The following is a 25,895-nucleotide window of genomic DNA, read 5'->3' on the forward strand; positions in this document are numbered from 1 at the left end:
GGTTATACTCACTGCTGCTCCTCTTAGGGGACACGGTGTCACCATTAAGGGAGTTGGAAGCAGATTCCTCAGAGCCCTGGGAACCCACGGTGGAGCCGTTGTCTTGGATGCGCAGGTCATCCAGACCCTCGCATGACTCAGAGCGGAGCTGGGGAGTTGAGGAACGAACATGTTCCTGATCACAAGCTCTCGTCTTTATCAACTTCCTCATCTTCAATGCTATCCAGTTACCCCGTCTGCATTGATTAAGTGTTTGAAGACAGAAAAGGTGATAAATGAAAACTTGATCTTTTTTTATGCATAAAGCCTCTGGTAACATCACATAATGAGACAGTACCTGCGTGGAGGTGATGGGTCATAGAACTTATACTGATCCATGATTTTCTCTTCCAGCTTTTCCTTCTGCCTTCTGAGTTCATTCAGTTTGTCTCTACAAAATAACATAACGTTAGTCTAGTGCTTACATGACATAATGTGCCATCTTATTGTGCTCTAAAGTTTTAAGACTTTGAATCAAGAGTCTTATTGTGCAAAAAGTCTAAAGACTTTTTGATTTCTTTGACTTCCATTGTCCACAAAAATATTAATTTTCCAGTTGTTTGTGATTTACTGTTTTTTTTTTTTAGGATTTTTAGGATTATTTTTTACTGACACTTTCTACTGTTTTTTTAGTTTTCATTTTAGTTGTTTTAATTTAATTGTATGTTTTTTTATCTATACAGTTTTTTTTTACAATTTTTTTAAAGTTTTAATTTTAGTTATTTTGGCTTGGCATCCAGCTGAAATAAAAGAAGTTATCTTTTTTAATATTTTATTTGAGTTAAAGTTTATTTTCATGTAGGCTAACAATTTTTTTTAAATGGTTTTAGTTAACTATTCTTATTCTTCAAAGGCAACAAATACAGCTGTTGAGGGGGGAATATCTTGATGTTTAGTTGTTTTAGCTTATTTTTATGCATGCACCGAATGTTCAGCAATGGAAATTATTCTATTGAAAATAGCAAAAAAAAAAGCTCTTTTGGTGTTTCACCGAATAAGCGAAAAGGCCGAATAAATTATATAGAACAATGATGTGACGCAATCAAATAGAGGCGCGCACTAATGCAGCAAACATGTCGGCAGTGTGGAAGCATTTAAACTGTCCGGGAAAGACGCAAAAATCATTACAAGCACAGAGAGAAAGGCATCGCATGTCTTCAATGAGAAAAAAAAAGGGTGGTTGTTGCTGGTTACTGTATGATGACTGAAATCGCGAAATAGCCTTAAACCATTAGTAAATAAACTACAGAAGGTTATGTTGTCTAATACACTCAAAAACTGTATTTATTCTGACAGTGCTGCACAAGCTTAGCCAGGGTTCAAAGTGCAAAGTGTGAGACAAATCTACGTGATGAGAGTCATTCATAAATCTGCTGCTGTCAGCAAAAAGTAGTACTAAAGTCTTCCTGCGGGTTTCCGCCAAAATAAAAGTCAACATTCATAAATGTTAGTATTGTGATTTTGCTGTTGTTCTGTAAAATAAAAAATAAAAAAATAAAAATAATGATAACAATTATTACAACAGCTCTATTAATTCATTTATTATAACATTCTCCTTTGCTCAGCAAGGCTGCATTTATTTGTACATTAAAAAAAAAACATGCCTGATTCAAGAAGGGGGCCTTAAAATGGCCAAAGAATATTATTCTACTAACTTATTAAATTTAAGTTTAATTATGCTTTGTTGGTAGGCTATAATGTCTACTAGAATGTTAAAAATGTTTAGTGTTAAGTAAATATTTTAAAATTGTTGTTTTGTACTTGTATTTTATTTTTTATTTTTTTGAAAAGCAAGACAAAACTGTAAAAAGCACATTTTGGCTATATAAAATACTATGGCTATGGCAAAATATATGGGGGAAAAAACGTGTTCGGTAATCGGCCTTCGGCCCAGTGTTTAATTTTATTCAGCTCTGGCCAAGAATTATTATTTCGGTGCATCTCTACTTATTTTAATGCTTGTTTTGTCTCATTTTAAGTCATATTGAGGCCACAGTTCACTAGCTAAAAGCTACTGCTCTTTTCTCTTCATTTCTCAAATTTTGCTTTTAGTTATGTTGCTTATTAGAAAAAAGTCATGCTCTAAAAAAGTTCATGCTCTTAATTCACTGCACAAAACAAATAGTGGTCAGCACAAATCATGTTTATCTGCAAGTCAACCCATATTTATTGTCGTCTGGGTTATATTTTTTGACCTTGCATAGTTTTGTTTATGGTTTTCTAGGATAAGGGAATGTCGAAGAACCTGCCAAGGTTGGCATCTGCAAAGTTTGATTGTCTTCAACCAAGCAGCAGGTAAATTTGTGCTAAAATACCATACGGACAGACTTTGATATCAACAACTAAAAATACAGGAACTGTTTCATCATCCCTTTATATATTAATTGGGTTATCCTATCTATGCATAAATAACTTATGCATAACTTAAGATCATAACTCATAATTTGAGAACCACTGCTTTAATAAGCTGGCTTTAACTGATTTCTATGCTGCATAGATAAACAAATGTCTCTCACATATACTGTCTCTGTTCCACATGGAACAAGTCCTTGCTCTCCATGGTCTGATCTAGCAGGGTTCGGTTCTGCAGCATCAGACTCTGGATTTGGTCCAGCAAGTGTCTGTTCTCTTCCTCCAAGTTCACTTTCAGCTGGGTCAGCAACTGAACAGAAGCACAAAAAGAGGTGATTCATAAAGGAACCAAATTAGGGTGATGGCAAGACATTGTTCAGTTGCTACCAGCACTAAGCAGCATAAACCAGCATAGACATAACATGATCTGCAGGTATGTAAAAGATACATGAGTAAGAACATTCTGCTGTGTTTGAATGAAGTGCTACACACCTCACACTGGTTTGTCAGTTTAATGCTGGTGATTTCCAGCTGCTGGTTCTGCTCCTTGAGTTTGGACAGCTCTGATTCCAGCTGTGTTTGCTCCAGTTTGCAGGAATTCAACTGGCTCTTTATGCTCTTGTGCTCAACCTGAAGTCCGTCATTCTCTGCCAACAGCTTCTGGTAGGTTTGATTCAGCCTGGGTGAATAATCAAATAAGATGTGAATCTAATTCTCTATTCATATATAATATAATATTAATATTTAGATATTTAAGGTAATTTTATTACTGTAGATTAACACTAGCTCTAAAATATAATGTTTGCCATTTGTACACACTTTGTGAAAAAATCTTTTATCTAATTTGGTGTTCCCAGTCAAAAATTTCTCATGATGGCATATTATTACCAAATCTTGGAATCAATCTTTTTTTCATCTTGTTTTTTTTTTAAATCAGTACAGGTTTTATCTTTATTTTTTGTAACTGATTCATTATAGGTCTTAATTACACATTATTTGTGGATGATTATGTCAGTGTTTGCTCAAAAACGAATGTGCATGAGCTTAAATCAATGAGGCCTACAACCAACCAATTCCAAAACGAAAACAAAACCAGTGCTAATTGAAAGAAAGTTGATAAAAAGATTGAATTCAGTATTTTGTGATAATATAACATAATGAAAGATTTATAAGCAATTTTTTGTAGACCTGTCATTTTTGTCCTGAGAACAAGATTAAAGGGGTCCTATTATGCTTTTTCACTTTTTGAATTTTAGCCAGTGTGTGGTGTGTATGTTTGGGTATAAAAAATTTCTATAAAGTTACAAATCTCAAAGTCCACTCCAAAGGGAGATATTTCGAAAGCCTTTGTAATAATGTAATTTATGTGAAAAAATATGCGTTTTTCGAACCACTAAGCATGAGAGCATGTTCTAGTGCACCCCCAAAACAAAATAAAGACGGTGTAAAAGAGCATAATAGGACCCCTTTAAATTATTACAAAAATTTTACATTTTTGGGGAAGTTGTAATAACCTGTGTAGGCAAAGTCGGTCAGTTTTAGTCCAATGCAATAATACTGACTAGTATTTGATCTTCTAAAAATGACCATAACACAACAGGAGGGTTAAGACTTCAGACATTCTGAGTCACTTTAAGTTTAATATGACAGCTGTTTTTTAACTTGGTGTACACTTAGGGAACAAAGGAACAATGAAAACAGTCACACAAGTTGGGTTTCCATGTTTTATAGAGACATTCCAACGATGTCATGGTTTTTATACTCTACAAATTGTATTTTCTATCCCCTTAGCCCAACTCTACTCCTAAACCTAACCCTCACACAAAACTTTCTGCTATTTTAGATTTTCAAAAAAGATTATTCTGTATGATTTGTACTTGTCTCCTCATGGGAACCAAAAATGTCCCCACAAGCACAAGCACAAGGATTTTGGATATTGCCATGTTTGTACTGGAAAAAATGGCTTATCTTAGTATTTTTGTCTTGCTTCTAGTCAAAATATCTAAAATTCTTAAATCAAGATGCATTTACTAGATAAACAATGCACTTTAGTTTTTTCCACCTGGAAACAAGTACAATTATCTGCCGGTTTCAAGTATTCTTAAAACAAGAGTATTTTACTTAACCCATTGGCAGATAATTTTTTTTTTTTTTTTAAGCAAAATGCACTTAATTTAGTTTTTTCCACAAATAAAAATTTTGTCATTTTTCTTATCTAGTAAATGCATTTTAATTAAAGAGTTTTTAGATATTTTGACTAGAAACAAGACACATATACTAGATATGATAAGCTATTTTTTGCAGTGTGTGGGGACATTTTGTCCCAATAATGTAGGATATACCTGAACAACACACACATATACACAACACTGACCAGTCTTTCTCGTCTCTGAGTCTTTGGCACTCTGCTGTTGTGTTCCTGTTAGCGCATATCTCATTCTGCATCTTCTGCTGTTCTTCTCTGAGAGCTCTCTCTAACCCCTCCAGCTGAGCGCGCTGCTGAAGTATCGTGTTATACCTGGAATCAGGCAGACATAACCAATGTCATGGTTTAAAAGTGCTTGTCTAAAGCAGCACTTATACACAACACATAACAAATGCCTTACATTTTTAATGCAGCACAGAGGCAAGAATAACTGTATTAGTGCTTCTACGTGGCATTATATCTCTACACAGAACTTGGAATCATCATCTTGTAAAGATGAAAACTTTATGGTGTATGTACTAACCTGTCCTCCAGTGATCTGTGCTCTATCTCCAGGGTTCGGTGACTGTTCTCCATCGTGGAATACCTGTGAGAAAGCACCTCCAACTCTGCTGCCTGTCTCTCATGCAGGACGCTCAATCTCTCGTGGTCCCGGAGAAGAAGTTCATTAACGGTGCGCAGATCTTCTCTCTCCCGCATCGCGCCCTCCCTCTCAGCCTCTGAACTCTGCCGTTCCCGCTGTAGCTGTGCATTATGAGCCATCAGAGAGGAATTCTGGGAAGTTACAGTGGACTTCTCTACCTGAGAGACAATACGGATTTATTATAAAGAAAGAAATTGACACTTTTATTTAAAGGATTAGTTCACTTCCAGAACAAAAATTTACAGATAATTTACTCACCCCCTTGTTATCCAAGATGTTTCAAGTCTTTCTTTTTTCAGTTTTTCAGAAATTATTCAAATTAAAAATTATTTTTGAGGAAAACATTTCAGGAATTTTCTCCATATAGTGGACTTCTATGGTGCCCGTGAGTTTGAACTTTCAAAATGTAGTTTAACTACAGCTTTAAAGGGCTCTACATGATCCCAGCTGAGGAAGAAGGGTCTTATCTAGCGAATTGATCGGTTATTTTCTAAAAAGATGTACAATTTATACACTTTTTAACCACAAATGCTCATCTTGTGTAGCTCTGCGATGCGCATGCATACTATGTGCAAGTTATGGAATGTCGAAAAATCTCATTTTGTCCTCCAACTTCAAAATCGTCCTACATTGCTGTTTTACCTTTTTTTGTAAAGGGCATTTGACCTTCTTTGGACTCTGAACGTAGTCTGTAACCAATCAGATGACGGGAGTGATGTCACCGGCGTGGTGACGTAAACGACCAGGAAGTATAAAAGCATGAGCGTTGAGGACAGCGTCAGCCTCTGGAATGAAGCGAGCACTGCAGAGATGCGGGAATTATGGCCCTCGACGCAGCGTCTCGTTCCCTCAGGGAACCAGGGTTACATTCGTTACCTGAGACGCTTCCTTCCGTGAACTTCGAGCTGCGTCAGAAACGCTTTGGGGAACGAGATGTCCACGCCCCCAGAATTCCAAGTCCCTGCCTAGGGTCTGCTAGAACAAGGGTGGAAAGAGATGTGCCTGGGGAACATGCCAGGACACGAAAAGGTCTCTGCCTGGGGAACCGCCAGGACAGGAGGGATAAGTCTCTGCCTAGGGAAACTGCTGGGACAAGAGTGGTATTACACATCTGTCTGGGGAAACTGCCAGCACAAGAGGGATGGAAAAACTCTGTCTAGGGAAATTTCTAGGACAAGAGTGGTATTACACCTCTGTCTGGGAAACTGCCAGAGCAAGGGGAATAAAAATTCTTTGCATAGTAAGAGAATGATAATACACCTCTGCCTGGGAAACTGCCAGGACGAGAGCGATAAGGGCTGCGCCTAGGAGATTGCTAGGACGTCAGTGGGAAATAAGGGTCTGGTGAACATGCCAGGACACGAAAAAGTCTCCGCCTGGGGAACCACCAGGACAAGGAGGGATAAGTCTCTGCCTAGGGAAATTGCTAGGACAAGAGTGGTATTACACCTCTGTCTGGGGAAACTGCCAGAGTAAGAGGGATACAATTTTTTGCTTAGTAAGAGAATGACAATACACCTCTGCCTGGGAAACTGCCAGGACGAGAGCGATAAGGACTGCGCCTAGGAGATTGCTAGGACATCAGTGGGAAATAAGTGCCTGGTGAACATGCCAGGACACGAAAAAGTCTCCGCATGGGGAACCGCCAGGACAAGGAGGGATAAAGTCTCTGCCTAGGGAAATTGCTTGGACAAGAGTGGTATTACACCTCTGTCTGGGGAACTGCCAGAACAAGAGGGATAGAAATATCTGCCTAGCGAGAGCTAGGGCAAGAGGATAGAAGGGCCAGGAGCGGCTCTGAGGTCAAGTTCATAGAACCTGACGAATGTAAGTGGTGAGGACCAACCCGCAGCACTGCAGATGTCCTGGACAGGGACACCTGCCAGCAGAGCTTTAGAGGCAGCCACGCCTCGAGTAGAGTGAGCCTTGACTCCCACAGGTGATGGAAGGCCAGAGGACTCGTAAGCAGTAGAGATGGCATCCACGATCCATCTACTAATAGTAGGTTTCGATGCAGGGTGCCCCCTCTTAGGGGGACCGTAACAAACCAACAATTGCTCTGATTTACGCCACAAGGCAGCTCTGTGCTCGCACTGGACACATGCAATTATACTTCTGGTGGTCGGGCTCCATGAATGGAGGAGGATAGAAGGCCTGGAGTGTAACCGGCTGTGGTACCGAGGAAGGGACCTTAGGGACATACCCAGCTCTAGGGTAGAGGAACGCTTTGGCCAGTCCGGGCGCAAAGTCAAGATAAGAAGGTGCCTGAGTGCACCGCGAAGGAAACGTGTGACCAATGGGTTTCTTCCCACTGACAGGCCACCAAGAGGGGCGTGGTAGGCCGATAAAGCCACCACGTTCACCTTCCAGGTGGAGTGGGCTAACCCTGTGGAAAAGCGAGACTGCAGAAACTCCAGTACTGTACCAATCAGGCAGTGAACTGGGTCTAATTGGCGTTCTCTACACCATGAACAAATTCCATTTAAGGCCATAAAGTTTCCTTGTAGAGGGAGCTCTAGATTGAAGGATGGTCTCAACAACCTCAGTTGAGAGACCAACGTCTATGAGTTGTGCCCCCTCAGGGGCCACACCCATAATTTCCACATCTCTGGGCGGGGGTGAAGAATTAAGCCCCCGGCCTGGGAGAGGAGGTCCCTCCTGATGGGAATCTCCCATGGAGAGCCATTGAGGAGGGCAATTATGTCCGAGAACCATACTCAGGCCGGCCACTCTTTCTAGAACTCCTGAGAGCAGAGCGATTGGGGGAAAAGCGTACAGACGTAGCCTCGGCCATGTCTGTACCATAACGTCCAGTCCCAGAGGAGCTGGATGAACTAGAGAGAACCAAACGGGACATTGCGATGTCTCTCGAGTCGCAAAGAGGTCCACCTGAGCTTGGCCAAACACTCTCAAAATCTGCTTCACCACGTCCGGGTGGAGCATCCATTTCCCGGGCCTCGGCCCCTGCCTCGACAGGACGTTTGCTCCCACATTGAGACGTCCAGGGATATGAACTGCTCTTAATGAGAGGAGTTTTCCCTGTGACCACAGGAGGATCTGGTACGCCAGCTTGTACAAGGGGAGTGAATGCAGAGCCCCCTGGTGATTGATGTAATACACTACCGCCGTGTTGTCAGTGCCGACCAACACGTGACGGTCTCTCAGGTCCGAGAGAAAGTGCTTCAGGGCCTGGAATACAGCCAGCATCTCTAGACAATTTATGTGCCAAGAGAGATGGTGAACGCTCCACAGACCGTGGGCCGAGCGGCCACTCATGACCGCTCCCCATCCGGTGAGGGATGCATCTGTCGCTAGCATGACGCGGCGAAAAGGAGCTCCCAATACCGGGCCCTGAGACAGAAACCAAGGTTTCTTCCACATATCTTAGACACGTAGGCATCGCCGTGTGACCTTGACCTTGCGGAATGGGTTCCCCCTCGGGAAAAAAACCCTTGGTTTTGAGCCACCACTGTAGCGGCCTCATGTGCAGCAGTCCAAAAGGTATCATGTTGGATGCAGCTGCCATTAGACCTAACAGTACTTGAAACTGTTTGACAGTGAGTGACAGGCCTAGCTTGACCGCATTGGCTGTAGTGAGGATCGACTCGATCCGAGCAGGTGGCATACGTGCCTGCATCGTGGTCGAATCCCATACAACACCTAGATAAGTGGTCCTCTGTAATAGAGAAAGCACACTTTTCTTGGCGTTGAGTCTCAACCCCAGCTCTTTCATGTGAGCGTGATGGTGAGCCGCTAACTGTTCTGTGCTGGCTAAAATCAGCCAGTCGTCTATATAGTTGAGTATGCGGATGCCCTGGAGTTGCAAAGGAGCCAGAGCAGCATCCACACACTTTGTAAATCTCCGGGGTGAGAGTGCTAGGCCGAAAGGAAGAACTCTGTATTGGTAAGCTTCGCCCCTGAAAGCTAACCTCAGAAACTTCCCGTGCTGGGGAAGGATGGAGATGTGAAAATAAGCCTCTTTTAGATCTATCGTGACAAACCAGTCCTCGGACCTGATCTGAGACACAACCTGACTGACAGTTAACATTTTGAACTTCAGCTTTCTGACTGAGCGGTTCAACCATCTGAGATCTAGAATGGGCCGCAGCCCTCCATCCTTCTTGGCAACAATGAAATACCGGCTGTAGAATCCGGACTCTTTGTCTTGAAGAGGGACCACCTCGATGGCCTCCTTTCTCAGAAGAGATTATACTTCTTGTTCCATCACCAGACCCTGCTCGGGGCTCACAAGAGTAGGAAACACCCCATTGAAAGGTGGCGGCGGAGCACGCCGAACTGCATATAATAACCTTTCTCTTCAGTACGCAGGACCCATGAAGACACTTTCGGCAGTAGTTTCCACGCTGCCTGAAAGTGTGCTAAGGGAACCAGCCTCTCGAGACTGGTTTCTGGTATTATTTGAGGTATTAATTCGGTGGCCTGTAACAGCTGACTGGCAGGAAACACCTGAACTAAATGCTCTGGGGAACCCGCTGGTTCTGCTACGATGTCGGGCGGAGAAACCAACAAAGGTTCGTGGGAGACTGCCGCGCCCTGTAACACCGGCAGGGTTAGCTGACTGATCTCCTGAGGGCCCCGAGGAGGAATGGGCACCATGTACTGTGGTGAACCCCATTCCTCCCCGTGAGGGGCTGCCCTCAATGACCCTGGGCCATAAAAGTCAGGGCCGCTTGGCCGAGGACCTCTTGGACTGCAGCACGACCCTTAGGTCGGGCTTTGTCTTCGAGGCCCCCGGCTTGGAGCATTACTGACCCCGCCCTCTTGGTCTCTCTTTTGCGCCTCGCGGTGTGAGGAGCTGGTACACGGCTGGGGCTGCTCCCGTCCAGCAGCCCCAGAGGAATAGATGCGGCGAGGGAGGTATTGCTGGAACGTCGCTACTTGTTTTCGAGCCTCCTGGTATCTGTTGACAACTGAATCAACCGAGTCGCCAAACAGACCAGAAGGCTGAAGCGGGGCGTCCAGGAGGAGGACCCTGTCCTTTTCTTTCATATCGGACAGGGTCAGCCACAGATGTCTCTCCGCCGCCACAAGGGCTGCCATAGACCACCCAACAGCGCGGGCGGTCTCCTTTGTGGCGTAGAGAGCCAGATCTGCTGTACGGCGCAACTCTGAGATGTTAACCTCCTCACCGTCATCTAATTCCTTGAGCAGGTCGGCCTGGTACGCTTGCAAGATGGACATCGTGTGCAAGCACGTACCGGCCTGACCTGCTGCCGTGTACCCCTTACCCAGCAAGCCGGAAGTTGTTTTAAGTGGCTTGGAGGGTAAGGACGGAGACTTCAAAGATGATGCCAGATCGGGTGACAGATAACTGGCGAGTGTCTGTTCAACCCGTGGCATCATCTTGTAGCCACACTCATCCACCCCTCCCACATTACCGTAGTAATCAGAAGAGGGGATGAATAAACGGGCTGAAAACGGAAGGCTCCGTCTTGGAGGTGGTGGTTTGGTCTGCAGAAAGCGCTCATCAAGTTTGCTTTTCTGCGGCTCATAAGTTTGCTCGGCGGGCCAGCTGATGTTTAGCTTGGCGACCACACAAGTCACCTCCAAGAGCTCCTCATACTGCGGGGATCGGGAGAGCGGTTGTGAACTCTCTGCAACGCTCTCCACATCAACCTCCTCAGAGGAAGACAGGAGAAGCGTTGACGCCTCTTCCTGGAGGGAAGGAACTGCAGTGCGGGCTTTCTCATCCAGCAAGAGGTCTACCGATCTGCTAGGTGAGGAGGGAGATACAGGTTTACCCATCTCCATTCCCTCTATCAGATCGAGCTGCGAACCCCACGAGTGCAGCTGCTGCTCCGCCTCAGCGGAAGCGGGGCCAGACCCGCGAGGAACGCTGGTGAAGGCTCCCTCCTCAAAGAGAGCCTTCCGAGAACGGAGCACCCGCAGTGGAAGACAATCACACTGTGGGCAGCCAGCCCCCTCGAGGGCTGACTGTGCATGCTCCGCTCCCAAGCAGACTACACACAGACTGTGTGTATCCTCACCAACAATGAAACGTTGGCAGGGAGGAACACACCGTTTGTGTGGCCGCTCAACCGCTCTAAAATCGAATTTTCCCCCTTTCTTGGTTGACATAATTGCTCAAAATAAAGTTGTGCAAACTGGCACAGAAAAACAGCAATTATGCAACAGACAGACCAACATATAGCGCTTCGCTGAATGACAAAACTGTCTTAAACGCACGTGCTTTTATACTTCCTGGTCGCTTACGTCACCACGCCGGTGACGTCACTCCCGTCATCTGATTGGTTACAGACTACGTTCAGAGCGTGGTTCGCCAATGGCATTCCCCAAAGCATTTCTGACGCAGCTCGAAGTTCCCGGAAGGGAACCACTATATGTAGAAAATTCCTGAAATGTTTTCCTCAAAAAACAGTTTCTTTACGACTGAAGAAAGAAAGAAATGAACATCTTGGACAACAAGGGGGTAAGTAAATTATCTGTAAAATTTTGTTCTGGAAGTGATCTAATTCTTTAAGGAAGCATTAAATTGATCAAAAGTGACAGTAAAGACATTTAGAATATTATAAAAAGTTCTATTTTTCAAATGAATGCTGTTCTTTTGAACTTTCTAGTTATCAAAGAATCCTGAAAAAAAATTATGTTGTTTTTGTGGGATCATAGGATAATGCACAGGAATATCTTCTATTTTAAAATATATTAAAATAGAAGACATTTGAAAATATTTCACAATATTACTCTTTTACTGCATTTTTTAACCAAAAAATCCAGCATTAGTGAACATAAGTGACTTTCTCTAACCACACCCAAACTTCTGAACTGTAGTGCATATTATGAATATTTTATAATACCTATATATGCAATATTACAATTGCATTTAAGGCAATATATCTGGTTTAATGTGACTCACCTGTAGTAGTGCATTGTGTGTCTGGAGTGTTGTGTTGCTCTCCTGCAAGGAAGCTGTCTGCTGTTGTAACGCAATTATTTGTGCCTGCAACCCATCTGACTGCGCCTGCAATGTCTGCAGTTGTGTTTGCAATGCCTGTTTCTCAGCCTGCAAAGTTGCATTCTGCACAAGAAAAACCAAAGCCAGGTATGTCCAATTTCTGTAGCTCAACTAGTACAGCATGTCACTTACAACACCAATGTTGTTGGTTTGATTCTAAAATGTACATGCACTGACGAAAAATCTTGAAAGCACTAAAATTATGAAGATACTTAGCAGGAACTGAACATTATTTCATGCTAAAGTTCCCCCTTAAGTATTTAAACAGATTGTGGACACTGGCTCCTTTATGAGACTCACATTTCTCTCCACCTCAATGAGTCGATCTTTGAGCTTGAGCAATGCCCACGTGGCCTCCTGACTGTGCCATGTCCTCTCTGGTGGAGAACATTGTCCAGCCTTTTCTTCCTCATCCCTCTGAAGCAATGCCTCAAAGTTCTGTTTGACCTGCAAAAAATCATATATACGTAGAATTCAAAGTTGCTTTGGAAAGACATGAAATGAACATTATCTGGACCAACCTATAAAAATGACAGGTTTTAGCCTAAATTAAGATTTTTACTAGTTTTAAAAAGAGTGAAACACAAGTTTGGTAAACTTTTTTGTTCTTTCTCCATTGAAGTATGGCTACCGAGTAAACCATCTTGCTTTAAGCTTAGCTTCAACTCACAGTTTTAAGATCCTGTCGAAGTTGCTGGTTTATCTTGGCTGATTCTTGCAGACGGGTTTCGAGGGCGGCCATTCTCTCTTTCTTAATTCTCAGGGATTTCATTAGAGAAGACTCCAGCTCTGACTCCAACTGCTGACATTGACTAATAGTGGGAGAAAGAGTGATGGGGACAAAGACAAAAGTGGTCATTTGACATTTCTAAGGAATCTGACATTTAAAAGTATCACCTTGGGCTTCTCTGAATGTACAAGTGAATGTCTGCATACCCCTGGTCTACAGCCTCGTGATCTCCCATTCGTGTCTCCTGGTTTAACTTTATCCTCTCTATTTCATAAGTCAGTTTTTCAAGATCAGACTCTTTTTGTTGCAATTTCAATCTCTGGTCCAGCAGCTCCTGAAGCGGAAAACAGTAAAATTGAGTAAAATAAGAGAACGTTGATAAGGTGTAATCATCTACAAAGCCTCCACAGCAATGGTTACCTCTCTTAAGGCCATCAGGATCCTCTTGTCCACTCCAGCCTGTTGAATCAACTCCTGGTTTTCATTCTCTAGCTCTTTGTTCTTGGTGCAGGCCTCACTAAGGCAGTTAGTTTTTTTAACCAGGGTACGGTTCTGCTTCTCAAGAACCACCAACTTCAGGTTGCTACTATCCAGCGAGGCCTCCTGGATCTTCACTTGCTGCCGCAATCTTCGATTCTCCTTCTCCAGACAACTCTTATCTGGCTCCAGATGTCCATTCTCATGCACAAGACCTTGGTTTTCTATATCTGCTTGTCCTTGGTTTTGGTTGAAATTGGCATGAGAACTCTGGTTCTCAGTCTGCAATTCATGGAGCTCCACTTCAAGACAATGAAGATTGCCATTAGTATTTTCCAAAAATGCATGCAGATGTTCTGTGTCAAGGGACTGATTGCTGGTCTCTTGGGTCTGTGTGATAACTTGGCCATTCTGGATGTTGGCTATTGTAGATTTTCGAGTCTTAGAGTCTACTAGGTCCATCTTCCCATTTTCCTCAATATGTTCAGATTCAGAGATAAACTCATCCAGTGGACAAGTGGTTCCCTGAAATTCTTTTAGGGCCTTTAACAACCTCTGATTCTCCTTCTCCAGTTTCAGCAACCTGCTACATGTCTTTTCAGTTACCTCCTGGCCCAAAGACTTCAGCTCTACAACCAAATACACATTTGAGGTTTATTCAAGTTTATTTAATATCTGTCACTTGATCATTTAGTAGTAAAATACACTTTTGCAAGCTACAACAGGCTTCTATGTTTATAGCAAGATCTAGATTTTAAAGCAAGGTTTGAAGTAGATGTAAGGGTCTTATTCAATGACACTATAGTCCACCAATATCACATTTTTTAAACGCCTTCTTAAATTAGCAGGGCTAATATTTACATATACCTGTTCCTGAATTCTGGTGAGGGTTCTTTGCGAGTTCTAGCTCCCAGCCTAAACGTTGTGATTCTTCCATACTGCTTTTCTGAGAGAGCTCCAGTATGACGTTCCTTTCCAGTAGCTCCTCTATTTGTCTTCTGTCCACAGTTCTTTCCTAAACACATTAGACAGCCAAGTCAAGCAGATAAAAATAGTTTAGAATAGAAAAAGGTACATATTAATACTGTGGCTGAACACTTTCATGAATATCATTTCTTCCTTACCTCTTCCATATCATGAAGCTTTGCTTCCAGTAGGAGGTTGTGTTTCTCCAGATGGTGCAGTTTGTCAGATCGTGCTTTGACACTCTGTAGCTCTTCTTCCAGCATGGTCTTACTTTCCATTAACACCTGATTATCCTCCTTCAGCTCCTGTCAACAGCAAAAAGAAAGTTAAGGTAAGATTTCTCACTTGAGAATTTTTAGAAAAATAGTGTTCTGGCACTGAAGACTTAAGTAATGGTGCTGAAAATTCAGCTTTGCCATAAATTACATTATTTATACATCATTACATTATTTTCAATTGTAATATTTTACAATATTACTGTTTTCACAGTTTTTGATCAAATAACTGAAGCCTTGGTAAGCTGAAGTGACATTAAGATCTTACCAATCCCAAACTTCTGAATGGTACTGTATGCACACATAAACACTAATCTATACATACCTCCAGTTTGACCTTATAAAAATTCATGTTGTGAAGTTTATCTCGGTATCGAGCCACTTCACTCTCTAGTTTGTCTGCTCTGATGGCTCTTTCTTTCATGGCATCCAGTTCATCACGGTACATCCTGGCTGCTCGTGCATCGGTTAACAGCTGCATATTCTGCCACGGACCCCCAAAAGCAGACAGGATAGAAGAAGCAAGGAAGAAAAAAATGACGTTAAAATTAACAAAAGAGTAATATTGTAATATAGAGTTTTACAGAAGTTGCCATGTCTATGATATAAAAGCATTTGTAATAAAGAATAAATTGTAAATAACATAGCAAAATATTTATTGCAACAAAAGCTGTCCATAGATGGAGCCTTAAATCAGATATATATTAAAATATTTTATTTTTAGTACCTCTTGCTGGAGTCTTTTAAGCTCCGCCTCCACATTGTCCAGGTCCTGTCTGCAGTCTAAGAGCTGTTCACTTTTCTCCTCTCTGTTAAGACACAGGAAACATATGTTTGAAAGATTTAAAGATTCAATACTCACACAGGTTCAGAGGAATGATTAACATGCAATCACTTTATCAGAGAGGAACGCGTATGCACAGAACCGCACACCCAAATATTTGTGCACATAAGCATAAGTACATGCAAATAAATGCAAATATAACCACATGCAAGTGTACATGTATAATACAAGCACATACAAGCCAACAAAGAGACACAACTATCCTATGTTTAAAATAATAATATCCTAAGATAACAAAAAAAATATGGTTAGATCTGCTATATTAAAAAATCCAAGTAAAGTTTGACATGTAAAAACAGCACAATGTGATATTGAAAATACTGCATTTACATTTTCTATAGAAATTATAGCCCTGATGGATACTGGTTCATTACTAAAGACAATTCTTTGTTCTCAAACAGATGCGCACATGCACTTGTCTATCCCATACATTACACATATTAGCGACCTAAAATCAGAGTTATTTTCAAACCATTGTGCTCTTTTTTCTGCATATTGCTCTGTTTTATGCAAGATTGTGTTGAAAGTCAATATTGCATTTATCACTGACACATCAGTATTTACCATATGTATAAAAAATATAGAAATAATGTTCTAATTAAATATGCAAATGCAAATAAGTTTTATCACCAAATGAAACTGACCATTTTCTTCCTATAAATGATGATTGAAAATCACATATTCACTTTGAAAACATTGAGAAAGCCATGTTGTTTTGTTCAGACATTAATACTCAAGCTCTGCTCGAGGATATACTCCAAAATAGAAGCTCAGGAATGCAGCAGTGTGAGCAGTATTGTACAGCGGGTTAGTGGATAGATGGAAAAAATTGATGGATAGAAGGATGGATGGGTGGAAATGAGGGGGGTTGACTGTCTGTAGCATTACACTAAGAGGATCAAAGTGGGTCAGCAGAATAAGGACGGACCCTGCACTGTGCCAGGGTCTATTTAATCTGGGGCAAGCTTCCTACAGACATTTTACTGTAACTACAGAACCAGCTATTACAGATTAATAAGTGAAGTTATATTTATTATCAAATAGAGTTGAGGTCAAAAGTTTACATACACCTTGCAGAATCTGCAAAATGTTAATTAATTTACCAAAATAAGAGGGGTCATACAAAATGCATGTTATTTTTTATTTAGTACTGAATAAGAAATTTGACATAAAAGGTATTTACATATAGTCCACAAGAGAAAATTATAGTTGAATTTATAAAAATGACGCTGTTCAAAGTTTATATATACTTGATTCCTAATACTATGTTGTTACCTGAATCATCCACAGCTTTTTTTTTTTTTTCCTTCAGAAAAATCCCACAGATTCTTTGGTTTTCAACATTTTTGTATGATTTTGTGATTTCATATTTTCACATTGAGGACAACTGAGAGACTCATATGCAACTATTACAAAAGGTACTGCTCACTAATACTCCAGAAGGAAAAAAGCATTAAGAGCTGGGGGTGAAAACTTTTGAACATTTTTCTTAATTTGCCTAAATATCTTTTTTTTTTTTTTTTTTTATACTGCCCTTCAGAAGCTGCAGAATATACTTACATGTTTCCCAGAAGACAAATAATTTAAATTTACCCTGATCTTCAAATTCAAATAGTTTTCACCCCCTGGCTTAATGCATTATGTTTTCTTTCTGAAGCATCAGTGAGTGTTTGAACCTTCTGTAATAGTTGCATATGAGTCCCTCAGTTGTCCTCATTGCGAAAAGATGGATCTCAAAATCATACAGTCATTGTTGGAAAGGGTTTAAATACACAAAAATGCTAAAAAACATTTCCACTTATTTTGGTAAAATAATTCACATTTAGCAGATTCTGCAAGGTGTATGCAAACTTTTGACTGCAACTGTAAGTAAAACAATGAAAAATCCATGATACATGATTACATTTTATTTGAACTCTGGTATAGTGCAAATGATTATTTATTGCATAAATAATGTTAAAGTAATATGAGTTATATATAATATAATTTGTTTTGGATACTGAAAAATAATATTATAGACTTTTAATATTAATTTAAATCAAGAATCGTGACAAATGCATATATGGCTGCTAATAAATTGTCTGTTATCACTAACAGTTAAAGACCCCATGGCTTGATAAGCACAGTTTTCTTTCCTGTGTTGACATATTTCCTATTGAAACAGGAAGTCAAAGTCATGATGCATGATTTTCTGCTTGCTAAAATGATTGCAATCACATATCCCCATAAGCATGCAACTCTATCATTCATCATGTGTGTGCATGTGTAGGTCATTATAGTGTGTGTGCATTTGCTCACAGCTCCTGTCTCAGGCGTTTGATCTTGGCTTTAGCGTCCGTCAGCTCTAGTGCCAGATGCTGCTGGGATAAAGGGAGTTGGCTGCTGGTGGGCTCAGTGAGGGAGGCGTCATCACCAAACACTACAGACTTTATCGTCTCTTTCCCCTGCATTAGCTCCACGATGATCTACCAGCAGAGACATTAGGCATTTAAAAAGCATTTAAAGTCCCATGCATTGGCTGTTCAACATTTTATACACTGGCTAATATATATTTTCCATCACATTTGAGCCAAGCACAATAAAACTCCTTTAAATTGAATGACCATCTCCTTGAAAAGTAAGGAAGAGAATGAATTTGGTCATTTCTAAATGACTTTTGAAGATACCTCAAATTGCCGGTCTCGCTGGTCCACTAACATTTTGAGGTTAATGCTCATACTTCTGCAAAGATTTTCCCATTCCTCTGGACACAGACCCTCCATCTCCAACCAGTGCAGATCAAAAACGTTCTCCTGACAATGAGTCACCTGGAGTGCAAACAAATTCTCACTTAGTGTTTTGTATAGCTTTATAAAATGACAACATATTGAGTTGTCTACCTAATGCTTAATTCAAAACACCTCCTGACAAGAAGATGCATAATAGATATTAGAAGTTACACGCTGCTGACAATCTGAAAACAAAAGGGCTTCTGATGTATTATCTTGTTAAGTTATTAAGACACTTATTATGCCTGTAGGTGGCTTCTTTCAGGCAGACAAGATTTTAATCAGTTCTCCATGAGAAGTCTAATCAAATATAATTACTACATGACTATACAGATAATCAGCCATATGTGCCATATTTGTTAAACAACTGTGCCTCCTGTAGTCTATTCCAGTACCTCTTGGATATGAGCTGCGATTGCTGCTTTTGTCTCAAAATCAAGACTTTGTATCTTCTCAATATACTCCTCTTTTCTTTCACACTGTAAAACAGCAACAGACAGTTTTAGGTCTACATACTAGAAGTGGCACTGCTTCATTCTGATTAAAATGTACAATAAAACAATGAAAAGTTAAATGAACAGTCAAGTGATTGGTTTAATGTAATCTATGTAGTGCACACAGTGACATATTACCTGAACAGCACAGCCAAGCAACAGTAGAAGCAACTTCCTGATCTCTTCTAGACCTTCCTCTAGAAAAAAAAAGGTTTAATTTGTTAAAACAAGTGCTTTACAATGGAATGAAAATGATCCTGGATTTACTTGATCACAGTCATCTGATGCACTTCGAGGTGTTTTTGAAAGCTAACCAAGTTTGCATTTATTTGATCAAAAATACAGTAATATTGTGAAATATTACTGCAATTTAAAATAACTGTTTTCTATTGAAATATATTTAAAAAAAATAATTTATTCATGTGATGCAAAGTTGAATTTTCAGCAGCATTACTCTAGTCTTCAGCATCACATGATCCTTTTAATATGCAGATGTGTTGCTCAAGCAACATTTCTTATCAATTTGGAAAACAGTGCTGCTTAATATTTTTTGTAAACATTTTTTCAGGATACTTTAATAAACAGAAAGTTCAGAAGAACAGTGTTTATTTAAAATATTAATCTTTTGTAACATTATAAATGTCTTTCCTGTTACTTTTAATCAATTGCATGCATCCCTGCTAAATAAAAGTATCCATTTTTGCAAAAAAAAAAAAATGGTACATATTTAAATGAGGAAATTATTGTCATTCAAAACAAATGCCTCTCGATATGTACACATTTTATTCTGAAGAAAGATATCATAGATACGAAGATATTGTATTACAACTCCTGAAACCATAAGTGCAAACATGAAGGGAGTATTGGGTTAGACAGGAAAGTATTTAAAGTAAAATTAAATTACACACAGCAGCTTTAAGATTTCTTTAAGAGCTCCAAAAGGTTTGTTCGTGTACACATCGTTAGATTCAAGCCTCTGGAACTATTCTGTAGTTTTTTTTTAAGAGCTGACGTACCACAGACTGGGTTCCTGCCTAGCAGCAGCACATTGGGAGGTGGCATCATAATCAGCTGATGCAGGCTCTCCTACAGAAAATAGGATGCAAAATAAGAAACAAGAGACAAGAGATATGATACACAGAATCTAGTGCAAAAATCAGCAGCTCTGAGTTTTAGTGAAGTGCAAAAACAGAACCAGCTGCCATCAGTTTCTTTGCATTCAACCGTTTTAAGCTGTAAATTACAGGCAGGACCGGGGACTGGGGTAATTGTTCAGAGACGTCTCAAAGAGTTCAGGAAACTTGTGTGCAGGCGCATGGGGGATGGTTTAAATCAGGACAATTATTAAACTTTGAAGTGGTGCTTCAGATGAACTTGAATGTTGTGGTCACCATCTTCTGCAATCTTATTAATTTCTTAAAAAACACATTAAAGGACCAAAGTAGAGGTCATTTAAGAAGTTAGATTACACAGAACTCACTAAAAGATTTATTAGCACTCTTAAAAAGCCACATAACCAGACAACCACAGAGTTTGGAAGCATTCATTACAGAGCATTTCAGCTTTAACCAACATGTCAATGTGTTTTATTATTTATTAAACACCATTATTTAATAATGTCTCCTTGTAGAAGGCAGACGTCCTAGAATCTCTAGGGCTTTTCAGTGTTTAGGTTAACACAAATCGACAGGGCCTTGTATGGGTGGGCTTAATTTGCCTGTCACTTTTCCATATGGGAATTCGTTAATGCAGATTCTTCTTGGGCAAGATCGTTTTCAGTTTCGCTGAAAAAGCTAGATCAGTGATTGAACACTCTGAATTTTTCCTCAGGCTAACAAAACTCAAGGGAAGATAAAGTCAATTCCAAAGATTCAAGATGCTGAGCACAAACAGCTCTGCTACATGTCACACTATTTTAAATTAAAGCTTTGAGACTTAGCATTTAGACGTACTTGAATGTGACAACTTAAGGTGTTACAAAGCCATAGTTTCCACCAATTTAAAAAAACAGTGAATATTAAAGGATTAGTTCAATTTCGGAACAAAAAATTACAGATAAAGTACTCACCCCCTTGTCATCCAAGATATTCATGTCTTTCTTTCTTCAGTCGTAAAGAAGTTATGTTTTTTGAGGAAAACATTTCAGGATTTCTCTCCATGTAATGGATATGCATGGTGCCCCCAAGTTTGAACTTCCAAAATGCAGTTTAAATGCAGCTTCAAAGGGCTCTAAATGATCCCAGCCAAGGAAGAAGGGTCTTATCTAGTGAAATGATCGGATTTTTTTAAACAAATTGAAAAATTTAGATATTTTTTAACCTCAAATGCTCGTCTTGTCTCGTGTCTGTGATGCGCATGCGTACTCTATGTGATCCGGGTCAATACAGTTAGGGTATGTCGAAAAACTCCCATCTCGTTTTCTTCCCCAACTTGACATGCTACATCGCTGCAGAAGTACATACCCAGTGTTTACAAAGTAAACATACAAAGAACAACAATCGCCCTTTACAAAAAAAGATAAAACAGCATTGTAGGACTATTTTGAAGTTGAAGACAAAAATGAAATGGGAGTTTTTCGACATACCCTAACTGTATTGACCCGGATTACACAGACTACCCATGCGCATCGCAGAGACTAGACAAGATGTGCAGCTGAGGTTAAAAAGCATATAAATTGTCAATTTGTTTCGCTAGATAAGACCCTTCTTCCTTGGCTGGGATTGTTTAGAGTAGAGCCCTTTAAAGCTGTGTTTAAACTGCATTTTAGAAGTTCAAACTTGGGGGCACCACACATATCCGTTATATGAAGAGAAATCCTAAAATGTTTTCCTCAAAAAACATAATTTCTTTACGACTGAAGAAAGAAAGACATAAACATCTTGGATGACAAGGGGGTACATTATCTGTACATTTTTGTTCTGGAAGTGAACTTATCCTTTAAGCAACAGGAAATAATTCCATTGTTTGGTTTGTCTGTTTTTTAAGGGTACTTTCATTAATTTGACCGCTTTAACCGGCACCATGAGAGACAGATCTCATGGGATGTAAAATGGGTCATTTTCCAGCTTTGCTCTGGGCCATTGCTGTTTCCTAGCTACTGATTACACAGATGTTGGCACGGCGCGCTGATATCTAGGCCAGTCTCTTTTAGAGGAGCTTGTAGGTCTTGTGGCAAGGCTATTTCCACACAGACAGATGTGCAGGATGCAGGGTGGGTAGCAGAAACTTTAGGGTATGACCTGCCCTTCCACCCAGAGGGCCTCCATTTGGGAATATGCAGAATCCGGTATAGTAAAAAGGGAACTTGACATTCAGCTTGCACGCAGCAAAAACGAATTTGAAAGAACAATTCAGGTTATACACTAACTTTTTTCTCTGCTTCGCGGAAAACAAGAGTCTAGAGCAACTGTAGGTCACCCAAAATTAAAAAAATGAATTCATTAATTGCTCTCTCTCATGTCATTCCAAACCCGTAAAACTGTTGTTCATCTTCAGAACACAAATTAAGATATTTTTGACGAAATCCAAGAGTTTTCTGACCCTGCATAGACAGCAATGCAACTACCATGTTCAAGGCCCAGAATGATAGTAAGGACATTGTTAAAATAGTCCATGTGATATCAGTGGTTCAACCTTAAAGGATTAGTTCTTTTTAAGTACAAAAACTTACAGATAATGTACTCACCCCCTTGTCATGTTCATGTCTTTCTTTCTTCAGTCATAAAAAAATTATGTTTTTTGAGGAAAACATTTTAGGATTTCTCTTCTTATAATGGATATGTATGGTGCCCCCAAGTTTGAACTTCCAAAATGCAGTTTAAACACAGCTTCAAAGGGCTCTAAACAACCCCAGTCGAGGACGAAGGGACTTGTCTAGGGAAACGATTGGTTGTTTGCCAAACAAATTGACAATTTATATACTTTTTAACCTCAAATGCTCGTCTTGTCTCTTCTCTGCGATGCATAGTCTGTGTAATCCGGGTCAATACAGTTAGAATATGTCGAAAAACTTCCATCTCGTTTTCATTTTCAACGTCAAAACTGTCCTACGCTGTTTTACCAGAGACAAGACAAGCATTTGAGGTTAAAAAGTACATAAATTGTCAATTTGTTTAGAAAATAACCAATTGTTTCACTAGATAAGACCCTTCTTCCTCGGCTGGGATCGTTTAGAGTCCATCGAAGCTGCATTTAAACTGCTTTTTGGAAGTTCAAACTTGGGGAAACCATACATATCCATTATACGGAGAGAAATCCTGAAATGTTTTCCTCAAAAAACATAATTTCTTTATGACTGAAGAAAGAAAGACATGAACATCTTGGATGACAAGGGGGTTGAGTACATTATCTGTACATTTTTGTTCTGAAAGTGCACTAATTCCAAAAGTTTCTAAAGCCACTAGAATATGTTTTTTGTGTAAAGAAAACAAAAATAGCGACTTTAACAATTTCTTCTCTTCCGTGTCAGTCTTCAATGTGCGTTGTGGTACTCTCATGAAAAGAAGAAAATAAATGAGCTCCATTGCTGTCTATGCAGGGTCAGAAATATCTTAATTTGCGTTCTGAAGATGAAAGGTCTTACAAGTTTGGAACGACATGCGGGATGAGTACTTAATATCAGAATTTTCATTTTTGTGTGAACTATCCCTTTAAGTGGTCTTGGTTTTGCTAGTGATTCTCTCCACTTCTGTTATAATGTTAACTTATCATATTTCTTTTTAGGAATTACGAATAAAGCAGTTCTTCAATAGGAATTCAGAAATAAATTATTATTTTTTTTTTTTAAATATATGTTTTAATTCCTAATATTTTTAATTATTATTAATTTAATGAATAATTTTCTCTGTGCCTTACCTGGTAGTATGATTTGATGTGGTAAATGAGAACAGACAGGTTTTGAGCTCTCTGGCCGACGTCATTGTTCACTTTGTTTATACCTTGAACAGTCCCCTTCGGATTTCTGTGAAAAAAAAAAGACATGAACTTATTCCTGTAACATGAAATCAACTCAGCAAGAAGCAACTGAGACCTCTTGTTTCTGGAGACCTGTTTAGTATGTTAACCTGGACTAAGGGGTACGAGTAATAATAGCAACAAAACACAATCTGTTCATTCATTCTGGCTTTCTTTTTTTCCACATGACTTCATTCTTCAACTAGCCAGCACTAAGGCAGACGCAGACACAGACAGAGGCAAAAGCAGTGGCATTCAGTTGAGGTCAAGTCTTGAGACTTTTAACTCCTTTAGTTCAGGAGCTCAAGTTCCGCATCCTGACACAATGACCTGAAACACTGCTGTCCCTTAATAAACTTCAATCTGGGATATAGTCCATGCCACCATCAAAAAAAAGTCTACAATCAGGCTCTAATCCATCAGCTTCTCTGAATCTGTGGGATTACAGTGACCATCTTGATACTGTACGGTTTACTTCCTCAGCATCTTTACAGATTATGTTGCTTTTGAAAATACAAGGTCTTAGCGTTAACTGTCCTTTAAATGGCATGTTCCTCTGAAATGCATGTCACCCAAAGGCATGGTTGGGTTTTAACATTTAAATAAACCTATGGATTTTTGTCTGAGATGGAAATAGAATTCAGGGCAAAAACAACCCACCCATATGCACCCATCCAAATTCTGTCCAGCCGAACAGTCCAGTCCTGACAGACCGACTACAAAGTGTTCCTTCATGACCATGACAAAGCATACAGTGTTTTGAGTCTCCTGCATGGAATGAGTCATTTAAAAGCTGAAACACATGCTGTCCACAAAACTGCCCGATATTACATGCAAACGACACCAAAGGGTGGTGGTAACTTAACAGCATGGGGTCTGGAATGGGGCCACGCAAATTTGATCACATGTAGAGACAACCTGTGAACTGAAAAGTCACTGAGAGAACTCTTTCAACAATATGCCCTTAAGCAAAGCACTCAACTAAGTGTTAAATTGCTTTGGATGAATAATTTAGGCTCAATAGCTATTTTAATGTGTAACAAAAGTTTGCTTTGATGTACATTCCATTGAAAAGTTTGGGTTTGGTAAGATTCTTAATGTTTCATGAAAAAAGTCTTCCATGCTCACCAAAGCTGCACTTATTTAATCAAAAATACAGTAAATTATTAAAGGGGTCATGACATGAGAAACCAAATTTCCCTTGATCTTTTGACATAGAAGAGGTTTTTATGGAAGCCAGTTTCTGCCACTGAATAAAAAACAAAAAAGGTAATTGCGACTTTTTATCTCACAATTCTGACTATTTTTCTCAGAATTCCTTCATATGGACTCGCAATTCTGACTTTTTTTCTCAGAACTTTGAGATATAAACGGACAATTGCGAGTTATAAAGTCAGAACTGCTACATATAAAGTCAGAATTGCAGGATACCAACTCATAATTGCGAGAAATAAAGTCAGAATTGTAAGATATAAACTTGCAATTCTGACTTTTTTTCTCGCAATTGACAGTTTGTATATCGCAATTCTGACTTTATATGTAGCAATTCTTACTTTTTTTCTTGCAATTGCGAGTTTGTATCTCGCAATTCTGACTTTATTCACAGAATTGTAAGATATAAACTTGCATTTGTGAGTTATATCATGCAATTCTGATTTTATAAATTACAATTGCAACTTTATTCCTTAGAATTGCGAGTTTATATCTCACAACTCTGACTTAATTTCTCAAAATTGCAAGTTTATATCTCGGAATTCTGACTTTACAACTCGCTATTGCAAGTTTATATCATGCAATTGCAACTTTATTTCGCAGGAGTGCGAGTTTATATCTCACAACTCTGACTTAATTTCTCACAATTGCGAGTTTGTACCATGCGATTCTGACTTTATAACTCGCAATTGCAACTTTATTTCTCGGAATTGCAAGTTTATATCTCCAAATTCTTACAACTTACAATTGGGAGTTTGTTTCACGCAATTGCGACTTTATTTCTCAGAAGTGTGAGTTTATATCTCCGAATTCTGACTTTACAACTTACAATTGGCAGTTTATATCACGCAATTGCGACTTTATTTCTCAGAAGTGTGAGTTTATATCTCCGAATTCTGACTTTACAACTTACAATTGGCAGTTTATATCACGCAATTGCGA

The 25,895-nt window shown here is 39.7% G+C and overlaps 1 protein-coding gene across 2 annotated transcripts in view; it reads right to left on the reverse strand.

Moving 5' to 3' along the window:
- ccdc88aa (coiled-coil domain containing 88Aa) overlaps positions 1 to 25,895 on the reverse strand; it is a 35,005-nt gene that overhangs the window by 5,336 nt on the left and 3,774 nt on the right. For both annotated transcript variants that reach the window (XM_073852043.1, XM_073852044.1), the window contains exons 3-23: positions 23,643 to 23,748; positions 19,805 to 19,874; positions 18,927 to 18,985; positions 18,690 to 18,773; positions 18,193 to 18,333; positions 17,825 to 17,991; positions 15,410 to 15,491; positions 15,008 to 15,166; positions 14,566 to 14,712; positions 14,309 to 14,456; positions 13,385 to 14,070; positions 13,171 to 13,298; positions 12,905 to 13,046; positions 12,535 to 12,681; positions 12,136 to 12,297; positions 5,121 to 5,398; positions 4,766 to 4,909; positions 2,884 to 3,070; positions 2,556 to 2,701; positions 338 to 430; positions 13 to 236 (exon numbers count right to left, since the gene is read on the reverse strand). In XM_073852043.1, the coding sequence (XP_073708144.1) occupies positions 13 to 236; positions 338 to 430; positions 2,556 to 2,701; positions 2,884 to 3,070; positions 4,766 to 4,909; positions 5,121 to 5,398; positions 12,136 to 12,297; positions 12,535 to 12,681; positions 12,905 to 13,046; positions 13,171 to 13,298; positions 13,385 to 14,070; positions 14,309 to 14,456; positions 14,566 to 14,712; positions 15,008 to 15,166; positions 15,410 to 15,491; positions 17,825 to 17,991; positions 18,193 to 18,333; positions 18,690 to 18,773; positions 18,927 to 18,985; positions 19,805 to 19,874; positions 23,643 to 23,748 (3,500 nt within the window). The remainder of the gene's footprint in view (positions 1 to 12; positions 237 to 337; positions 431 to 2,555; positions 2,702 to 2,883; positions 3,071 to 4,765; positions 4,910 to 5,120; positions 5,399 to 12,135; positions 12,298 to 12,534; positions 12,682 to 12,904; positions 13,047 to 13,170; positions 13,299 to 13,384; positions 14,071 to 14,308; positions 14,457 to 14,565; positions 14,713 to 15,007; positions 15,167 to 15,409; positions 15,492 to 17,824; positions 17,992 to 18,192; positions 18,334 to 18,689; positions 18,774 to 18,926; positions 18,986 to 19,804; positions 19,875 to 23,642; positions 23,749 to 25,895) is intronic.

This window comes from Garra rufa, chromosome 12, assembly GCF_049309525.1.
Source record: "Garra rufa chromosome 12, GarRuf1.0, whole genome shotgun sequence".
In the NCBI taxonomy this organism is placed as follows: Eukaryota; Metazoa; Chordata; class Actinopteri; order Cypriniformes; family Cyprinidae; genus Garra; species Garra rufa.